Source organism: Chinchilla lanigera, unplaced genomic scaffold (assembly GCF_000276665.1).
Source record: "Chinchilla lanigera isolate Chin_1 unplaced genomic scaffold, ChiLan1.0 scaffold00061, whole genome shotgun sequence".
Lineage (NCBI taxonomy): Eukaryota > Metazoa > Chordata > Mammalia > Rodentia > Chinchillidae > Chinchilla > Chinchilla lanigera.
Window position 1 is genome coordinate 4,474,264 of NW_004955462.1, and position 10,579 is coordinate 4,484,842.

Genomic DNA, 10,579 nt, shown 5'->3' on the forward strand with positions numbered 1-10,579 from the left:
AAGGAGCTTGTACCTGTACATAATGTGTCTAAATTCTTTTTTTCCCATTCCCCTCCCTTCAACCCTCCTTCCCTTCCCCATTTACAAAAAGCTTTGTTTCCATTTTTTCCCTTCCATTAAATAATACTTTTTAAATGTAACACTTTGTGTTTTAACAGAGAATGTGTTCAGTGCAGAGCCTTCAATAAAGGAGAGAAGAAAGATAGGTGTGCACAGGAGTGTTCCCATTTCAACCTCACCAAGGTGGAAAGTCGGGACAAGCTGCCGCAGCCGGTGCAGGTGGACCCGCTGTCGCACTGTAAGGAGAAGGACGTGGACGACTGCTGGTTCTACTTCACCTACTCGGTGAACGGGAACAACGAGGCCATTGTTCATGTCGTGGAGACTCCAGGTAGCAATCGATAGCACCCGCAGTTCCTCTGGGCCTTTGTGTCTGCGCTCAGGCCTGCAGTCAGGGCCCTGATACCAGAAACGCACCTCAGCTCTGTTATCATGTTAGGGGCAAGCTGGGAAATTTTTCTTCTCTCACAGATTAAAATAACTTTTTTTTTCTATTTTAAGTATTTTTTATTTTAAAAGTTTTTTTAATTTTAAAGAGAATAAAAAAAGACAAAATTTCAAAACAAGATTAAAGTTTAAAAGATACATGTCTATATATTTAAAGTTGTTTTGTTCTTTTCTTTTCTTTTCTTTTTTTTTTTTTTGAGGCAGAGCTCATTTTGTGGCCCAGGCTGGCCTCAAACTCCTGATTGTCCCCCCGCCTCAGCCTTCCAATGGCTGGGACTGTTGGGATTGCAAGCTGTTAAAAGGTATTAAAAGTGTTGGAAGTTTTTCAACTCCTCAGAAGATGGAACATTTTTTATCTTGGTTTTTCTGATAGCTTTTTGGTAGATCCTTTGAAGTTTTTCATATTAGCGTGTAGGTTCTCCAACATGATGGCACACATAGTTATCATATGTTTAACTTCCTAAGAAACTGTTTTCTAAAGTTGGCACACTGTTTTACGTTGTTTGGTTTGGTACCAGGCATTGAGCTCAGGACCTTGGGCTTGCCAGGCAGGCACTGTGCTGCTGAGCTATCTCCCTGCCCTGTTTTACACTGTCAGACTGGTATTTTACAGTTATCTCCCGGTATATGCCTCGCCTTTTCGTCTTCTTAGCTTTTTATTTATGTTTGTGGCACCAGGAATCAGACCCAGGGCCCATTCTAGTGTTCTGAAGCGTGGCTGCCGTGGTTTTTGCCTGGTAGTTCCATAGTTTCAGGTCTCACATTTAAACCTTCCATCCATTTTGATTGATTCTTGTGAGTAGTGAGATACAGGGATCGAATTTCATTCTTCCGCACGCAGATGCCCAGCTTTCTCAGCAGCATTTATTGACGAGAACCTCAGAGTGAGTTGGTAGCACCTTGGTCGAGATCAGCTGGCTGTCCGTGCGTACTTTTCCCTGACGTTCTTTAGTCTGATCCCTCACTGGTCACTTCGTGTTTTTATGCCAGTATTTCTGTTTCTCTGCTTGCATGTCAGTTTTAGGATTAGCTTGCTGATTTCTACAGAAGTCCTTTCAAGATTTTAATGGGTATTACATTAGGCTTATAAATCATATTGAGGAGAACTAACATATTGACAGTATTAGGTCTTCTAATTCATGAACATGGAATCTCTCCATTTATTCAGTCTTCAGTTTCTTTTGTCATTGTTTAGTAATTTTTAATGTGTAGAGTCTTACATGTATTGGATGAGAGTTACACATAAGTTTTTGATGATTTTTGATGCTATCATAAATGACATTTTAATATTTTTAGTGAGCTACTGCTCCACTCTTTGGGCTGAGGTTGGACACTGCACATTGCAGTCTTTGTGTGCTTAGTATTCACCTTCTTGCTCTGCAGACTGCCCCACTGGCCCTGACATCATTCCGATAGTTGCTGGTGTGGTTGCTGGAATTGTTCTTATTGGCCTTGCGTTACTGCTGATTTGGAAGCTTCTAATGATAATTCACGACAGAAGAGAATTTGCTAAATTTGAAAAGGAGAAAATGAATGCCAAATGGGACACGGTAAGTTGCAAAAAATCTAACAAGTGAAGTGATACAACACTTGTTGATTAACAGTAAGACCATTTACTTTTATTTGCATTTCCTTAATTAGCATTGTTAACAATTTTTATATGTTGGGCTTTTGTGTATATTCTTTTGACATTTATCTTTAAATATTGCATTCCACCAGCAGTTCATTATTTAAAGAAATTGTATTTAAGCCCGGCGTGGTGGCACATGCCTATAATCCCAGCACTTGGGAGGCTGAGACAGAAGGATCATTGTGAGTTTGAGACCAGCCTGGGCGACAAAATGAGCTCAAGGCCAGCCTGAACTGCATAGGGAGACTGTCTCCAAAAAGACCAAGAAAAAAAAAAATGTATTTAGTGAAAATCAGAAAACATCCTTAATATAACTCATTGAAACAAAATATGAGAATGTATGGTCTGGTTACAGTGGCCAGTATTTTTAGTTCTTTTAAGAGTTTTGATCCTAAAGATGCTCTTTTGACTTTTCTGTCTAATATAAAACAGAATCCTAAGTAACAATATCTCTGGAGCAAGCTAGTCATGTGAAAGCCCTCCCCCTTAAAACAAAAAGCCTTCAGTGGAAAGTCCCTAGATTCAAAAGGCCATGTATAATATGGTTCCATTTTTATGATATTCTGGAAAAGCTGCAGGTACAGAGGCAGAAATTATATCTGTGCTTGCTGGGTGCTGGAGCTGGGGAAAGAGTTGACCAGAACAGTGTTACAGGGGATGTCTTAGGCTGATTTTGATTGTAGGTATGTGTGTGCATTTGAAAACTTACTGAACACATTTTATATGTAGTGTAAAAAGATGTATCACACTCAGTGAAGATCTTAAACTTGCTTTAAATTTTTTTTTTAAAAAAGCTTAAGTAACAGAAAATTTAGGGTAGAATTTAAATGAATGCTTTCACATAAGGAATCAGGTAGGTAGCTGAGTGGTTGGCCCTCATGTATTTGTCTTTTGATACAAGAAAGCAGTGACAGTCTTCGATGATTTTAACTAAGTGAAATTCAGTCATCTGTAATTTACTATAGTTCGCTTGGGTTTTCAAAAACTTAGGAATTTTCTGGGTGTAGAAATAGTAAAGATTCCCTTTTATAGTGTGCAGACACTGTAAATGTCACTTTTATTTCTGATCAAATCATTAGAAATTGTTTCTTTTACTTCAGCAAGAAAATCCGATTTACAAGAGTCCTATTAATAATTTCAAGAATCCAAACTATGGACGTAAAGCTGGTCTCTAAGTTGCCGTTCGTATTTCTTTCACTTTCTGTCTTTGCATGTGGACTTTTGTTCTTGCACTGTGTGTCCTTTATCACTGTTGCTGTTTCTTAAAACTCTGGCTTTATTTATATGGCTATTTGATGGCTTGTCTTTCTGTGTGTTAACTTAGTGTTTAGAAGGACTTTCAGTTATATGGTCCAGAAGTAATAGCTGTGCTGCTGTGAAAAGAATGTGCTTTGCAATCAGAGCAGAGTAGGGTTGATGCCGGGTCTTCCAGTGAGTAAGTCGAGGGCACCAGGTTGCTGCTGTGTGTGGCTGGCTTTGGCAGATGAACTGCAGTCAGCTACAATGGCCACAACAGCCCTGTGCCTGAGAGGACAGTATCCTTATCCCTCCTGTGCCCTAGGTGGCGCTGCCCTTACATGTCTGTGGGTCATGATGTGTCAATTCAAGGTTGAACAGGAAAAACTGACTGTGAATACAAATGGCAAAAAGTATAAAAATACAAATGGCAGAATAGAAAAATAAATGTGGTATATATGCCTTCGTACAGTTAAAAGATTTTTAACTGTCGTTCTTGTTTGTAATTTGAAGTTCCACTGAAAGCCAGAAGACGGAGTGTCTGTGCATTTCCTGTTAATGCATATTGTCATTTTCAAGTCTAAGGTTGAAAGGTTCTTAAATAATGAAGTCTTGGTAAAGTCTCATACAGTTTTAAATAAAACCTAGTTGAAACTTTCACAGTTGTAGTAAGGCATACTTACCCTGTTTTCCAGTCTGAGTAGTTTATTTTGCTGGGCTTTACCTGGATGACATTTTATCACTAGTGGACAGAATGCTTACATAGTTTCAAATTGTTCATTGTTAAATGTTACCGGCTTTTTTTAGTGTAATCATGTGAGCCCCTAAACTCTGATTTTTTTTTTTTTTTTTTGGTTTTTCTCCGGTACCGGGAACCGAACTCACGACCTTGCGCTTGCCAGGCAGGCGCTTTTTACCGCTGAGCTAAATCCCCAGCCCCTAAAACTCTGATTTAAAAGGTTAATATCTTTTCCCAGTGGATTGACTGCAGTGAAATCTGAAGGATTCAGTTTTTCTCACTTCCTGCCTCACTATGTAGGTAATTCCCTGTCTGGTAGTAATTACTGCAGTTGTAATGTCCTACATTTACACAGTGCTCCTGTATCTCAGGCACAGTTCTCAACGTTTAGTCTATATTTCTTTCATGCTAATAGTGAGAAATAGAGACTATTTTGATTCATGTTTCACAAGTGGGAAAACAGGCCCAGAAGGGTTAGGTAACTTGACCGTATTCACAGAATTGGTTAGCGGGAGAACCGGGATCCAAATCAAGCAGCTGTACTCCATGGCCCATGTCCACGTGGGACTCCTGTCCTAGGCTGATTGTTACCCTTTCTGTTTCTAGAGATTTGCAGCTCTGTGTCAGTTTGTTGCAACTCAGGGTAGCACTGACTGCTGTGGCATACCTTGTAATGGTTGCTTTATGATTTAGAATTCCACACTGCAATTAGGGCTATCTGTTGTATTGGGAGTGTACTTATGAAATGATACCAACGGGGTTAGGGATGTAGGTCGGTGGGACAGCATTTGCTTCACGTGTGTGAGGCTCTGGGTTGCATCCCCAGCACTGGGGAACAAAGATACAGACTAAAAGCTGAAAATCCAGGAATGTTGAGTATTTCTAAAGGATTTAGGAAGTACCAGTAATACTAGGAATCATGACTTGCCAGATCTTTAAAGTGAAATTTATTAGCAGAAAATTACAGTCAGATTCATACACGGGATAGATCAGCACATATTTATATTAGCCCAGGACACGACACTTTCTTGTCTTCTTTCTTTTTTGTCCTTATTGTTGGTACCGGGAATTGAACTCAGGACCTTGTGCTTGCCAGGCAGCCGCTGTGCTGCTGAGCTGTATCCCTGACCCTTTCTCTTCTTTCTCACCTAAAACTTTACAAAAGTCACCTTTAACGGAAAACTGATGAGCCAGTGAAATTACTGGGATTTTTTTTCTTTGAATTTGTAGGTCAAAAACAGGCAAATATGGACAATTGCATATTGTTTTTTCTCGCAGGAGAGAAATTTCTACCTGTTTTACCAAGGTGAAAATTTCACCCTTGCTGTATGTTTAATCATAGTTTCAAGGAACCTAACAATAAATAATTACTGTTTATACCTGTGTTTATATAGTTGACTTAATTTTTGGCTAAAAGCTTCTTCAACCAAAATAAGCATATCATAGAATTCAAGAAACAAATGTAGTGGGGATTGAACCAGGCACCTCACACATGCTAGGCAAGCACTCTAGAAAACCCAGGTAAATTCCTGGCTGTAGATTATTCTGAGATGTTTCCTCAAGAAAAAATACAGTACAAGTTAATGGTGGAAATTAATGGTTATAAGACATTTTTCAGATATGGAGCCAGTTAATTTATATACGATTAGCACACACTATAATTATTCTGATAGATATAACTACCAGGTAGGCACATTTTTAAGAGAATCAGATTATTAATTTATAACTGTAAAATAGGTTGAAAACACTAGTCTGTCCTCCTCTGCTGTTAGGCATATTTAAATACGGATTCCGGGTCTCCCGGTTCTGTCTGGTATACCTGATATATCAGATTATAGAGAAGATTTTGCAGCTACAACTCTCCGCCTTCCCAGAGAGCGCAGGATGATCTCTCAGGAGTACACAGGGCCGCAGTGCAGGGTGGATTTCATTAGCGTTGTGTCTTTGTGGGGTGGAATTGCACTCTGAATGATGGAGACTAATCTGAGCTACTTCAGTTTACCTCCATTTAAACTGACGCCTACTACAGATGGTTTAATTTTACCTCTAACCTTGCATGTTAAACTTTGGTTTGGATGGACTTTGAAATAATAAATATGTTTGTGTGTACCGCAAAGCAAACTTGTTTCCAAAGGTAAGTTCTTCCCTATAAATTATACTTTGGACTCATCAATATTGGGCTTGATACTTTGTTTTCTTTTTTTTAAAGAAACTTAATTAAATGTAATTTACTATCCTAACATACTCGAAAGAACGGGTGTTCGCCTCATCTTCCGATGGGAGGGTAGAGTAACGGATATCTTGTTTGCACCCTGGCTTCCTAAGAAGCTAGTTGTTCAGATCTAGTTTCCTGAGTCCCATTTCCGAATGTCTGTATAATAATACTTAGTAGCTCTTGTTGGGATTAGAATCTAAAATTCTTCACAGTTTTATCACCCATATTTGTCTTTGGGGAATCCTGAGTTTTCTCCATGTTCAGAAACAGCTGGCTAAGTTGTATGTTGAGGGGTAGAGGTGAGGGCTTAGGTGGGCTGTGCTGCTCTCATTCCCGCCGACTGCTAGCTGAAATCCCACCTTCAGATGGTCTTCTTGTCCCCGGTGCTGACTGGGTCTGCCTTCCTTCTCTCCCTTCCCCACACCCTACAATATATGCCCCATACCTGTACTTAGAAACTTTGGATAGATTCCTGCACAAATGTGCCATTCTTTTTCTCTATACCTGACTTTATATATATTTCTATTTCTATTTCAGTAATTTATCTGTGGTGTCACTACAAAAATATTCTGATACTGTTCCTCCTGTATGATATACATAATTCTCTTTTGGTCTCTTACAGGGTAGCTTCCTTTTAAGCCTGTCACTCCCCCCCCCCACACACACACACTCTACCCCCTTTGAAGGCAGAAATACGGTTGTGTTATTTCTCTGCCTAAAATCTCACTGTCAATATGTTTTTGGATCTTGAAACATCTCTGGTGTGTATGGCTTGGGGTCACTTGCTGGGCCTGCAGTCCTCTGTATAGGAGTACTGCAGTACGACCTCCGCAGTATGGCAGTATGCTGCTGCAGAGTAATGAGAGTAAAGATACTTCTCGAAGACTGGTGATTAGTAAACCTTTTAAGCGTATTTGGCAGAATGACTTGGTGCAGACACAAGACCCTTAGTGACACTGGCAGCCCTACCCAGAATGTTCTAGTCAGCAACTTCTGTCAGGGAGCCGAGAGCACAGCTCCTCACAGCAAGGACCTGCCAAAGAGCCTCGTTTTGATTTTCCAGCACCTTGTGTGCGTCATCAGGTGAGATGAGGCAGGCAGAGCCTGTGCTTCCTTAAGGCGGGCATTGGAAGCGTGTTCACAGGAGAGAACTGACATGTCAGCCCTCCGGTGGAGGAAGGGCTCACGAGTGAGACGGTGGCGGCCGTAGGCACATCATTCGGCTCGTAGCGCAAGCTTTCATCCTGTATCCCTGTATAAGCTACTAATAATGCCCGCTAGAAAACTGTGCTACCTGGACAGATACAGTGGAATGACTTCCTCAAATGCCTGTAACTTTAATCTTGTTTTATAAAATAATGACACACGATTTTAATTGTGTAACTGATCATTTCTCTCTCTCTGTTTGTTTTAGGGTGAAAATCCTATTTATAAGAGTGCCGTGACAACTGTAGTGAATCCAAAGTATGAGGGAAAATGAGTCCTACCTGTGCAGATCTCACAACACTGAATGCAAAGTAGCAATGTTCATAGCCACAGCACGGTAGCTTTAGGGCACTATTGCCATGGTTTTATTCATGTGCAAGTTTTGAAAATGTATAATATGTATAATTTTAAAAATTTTTTTATTATTTTGAAAATAATGTTATAATCCATGCCAGGGACTGACAAAAGACTTGAGACAGGATCATTATCCTTATCAGCTAAGGTCACATTGTGCCTTTTTTGACCTTTTCTGCCTGGACTTTTGAAATCAAGCTCTTTCTGAATTCAGTGATACTTCGAGGGTGATTGGCAGGTCAGTAGTTAAGGCGCATGATGAGAGTTTCTGTTAATCATGTATTGAAACTGATTTTTAGCTTTACAGATCTGTCAGTTCAGTTACACAGAATCCCAAAGCAGAGGTCTGACCGGCTAGTGTCGGATTGTTTTCAGTCTATTATTTTGCTGTTCGACTATTAGACACGATGCATGACATATCCGAAAGATGTGCTGAGAATTACTGGTGTAAAGCCATGGGGGAATAGTGGATCTACAGAGGCCATGGGAAAAATTCACAGGCTTAGAGAGAAAAACAAATAGCTTTAAAACCTGTGTGCCATTTTAAGAGTTACTCCATCTCGGTAACTTTTATGCTTTTTCTTTATAAATTCAAGCCTTGGATAAAGTACTGGGAAATTTTCTGCTAAAGAGTCCTTGATTTAGCACTATTTACCTAAAGGCCGTAATTCACGTAGTGTTTGCTGATCGGGGACCTTTTGAGTTGGATTTATTTTATTTTATTGTTATTTTTTAATACCTGGTGCTTTTCATCACCTCCTCTAACCCCTTAATGTAGTCGCGGTTTGGGGGAGGCTTTTGTTATCAGTGCTTTCTCTTGGAAGTTGCAGCTGTACATTTGCCTTTTCCGTGACCGTGTAAAGCTTGCCGTGCAGCGGCAGTCACTTAGGCACCTCGCGCGTCCCGTCGGATCGAGCGCACCCCGCGTAGTCACGTCTCACTGTGGAGCTGCTCGTCTTGTTCCCTACTAGTCACATTCTTGTTTTAAGTGCCTTTTCATTTTAACAGCTCACTTTTTACAACGCTGTTTACCGAAGTTATTTATTAAATAAAAATGCCTAAAATACTTAAATTGAATGTTTGAACTCTGTGTTGATTTGTCCGTTTGTTTGCATGAGCTTTTCATGAATTAAAAAAAGTTGTGAAAAATATTTCTGGTTGATTCATATTCCATTTACGAGGCTTCAACAGTTCTGTTTTATTTTTTGGAGGGAAGGATTGGTGAAACAAGAATTTAGATCCTTGTATGTTGGGAGATAAGTTTTATCCCTACATTAAGCAGAACTAATTCTTTAAGAACATTACCTTACACTTGCTACTAGAAGCTGGAATTATATAATTTTATTTAAGGTAGAGGTAGGATTATCATTCTCTGAAGAAAAACTGGAGAAAGTTTTGTTTTCATTTGGCTTTAGTTTATTTTTGTGCAGAAGTATACTCCCATAAAGAAGTGGTACCTCCGTTCACGAACTTCCTTTGTTGCACGATTTTAGGAAAGGTGGCTGTCCGTGTTTGTGTCTGTGTGGGGAAGATGACAGCAGTTGCATTTGTCACCTGGTGTGTAGAGTTTGCGAACAAAAACAAAATTATGCCAAATGCTTTTGTCTGTGAACCAGATTGTTCACAAACAAAAGCGTTCGTGAACCGAGGCAACACTGTGCTCATGTAAAGCTTATTAAAAGAAGTGTGTACTCCCTCCTTGCACGTGCAGCATATCTCAGAGATTTGTGGGTCAGGACTCCGTGAAAGGATTCCACCTTATTACCCTTTCGTGTTCAGTACCCCCTCCCTCACATCATTATTATTATTTTTTTTTTTTGGTACTGGTAATCAAAGCCATGCCCTCACCCTTGCCAGGCAGGTGCTGTGCTGCGGAGCTGTATCCCCAGCCCTCACATCATGGTTAATTGGCAGTCATTTATTCCACTTAAATGCGTTTCCCAGTTTTGATTAAAGCATCTTTTAGGTGAGACTTACATCTTTTTACTGGTTTTAAGATCCATGGGGAAAATGATCTTGCTCTTTTGCTACTCATATCCCTGTATTTAATCATGTGTCTTGTTTAACCCCGATCTCCACATTCCTGCTGAGTTAAACTCACTTTCCCATGGTTTAAGCATACTCAGTTGCGATAAGTATATCTACTTCAGAACTCTGCTCCTTATAAGGAGATTTCTTATAACTCTTACAAGAATGAGATCTGTTTTCTATATGTACGTATTTTTTTCATGTGTGTCCTTGAGGTTGAAATATGGTGAAGCTTGTATTGTATATTACGATTTATGACACAAGCTGGTTTTCCGACTGTAGAAATCTCATGTTGGAAGCTGGAGGAATTGTATTGACACTTGTGCTGTCTGTAAGAACACTGACATTTCAATAATTTTAGGCTTGAAATATTGGCAGTTTAAAAATACAGCCGAAGGGGTTGGTAATTATATATTTTATATACACACACATATAAAGTGAAGCCACATAGAAACTTTTCACTAAAATATTTTGTTTCTCAGCAACAGCAGCATATTTTGTTCTCCAGTGAAATACTTTCAAAAAGGTAAGAGTCTTGAAAATAAAATTCATAGTTCAAAATTTTCCATTCAAACTGTTTTAAAAGGGCCAGAGATATAGCTCAGCAGCACAAACACCTGCCTGGCAAGTGTAAGGTCCTGAGTTTGATCTCCGGTATGAAAAA

At 39.6% G+C, this 10,579-nt stretch overlaps 1 protein-coding gene across 1 annotated transcript in view; it reads left to right on the forward strand.

The window, feature by feature from the left end:
• Itgb1 (integrin, beta 1 (fibronectin receptor, beta polypeptide, antigen CD29 includes MDF2, MSK12)) overlaps positions 1-8,964 on the forward strand; it is a gene marked incomplete at its 5' end in the record, with an annotated part of 28,419 nt that extends 19,455 nt beyond the window's left edge. Inside the window, 4 exon segments of the mRNA XM_013521440.1 lie at positions 159-391; positions 1,891-2,057; positions 3,238-3,318; positions 7,742-8,964. Of these exon segments, the coding sequence (XP_013376894.1) occupies positions 159-391; positions 1,891-2,057; positions 3,238-3,312 (475 nt within the window). The 3' untranslated portion in view covers positions 3,313-3,318; positions 7,742-8,964.
• Positions 8,965-10,579: the final 1,615 nt, after the last annotated feature.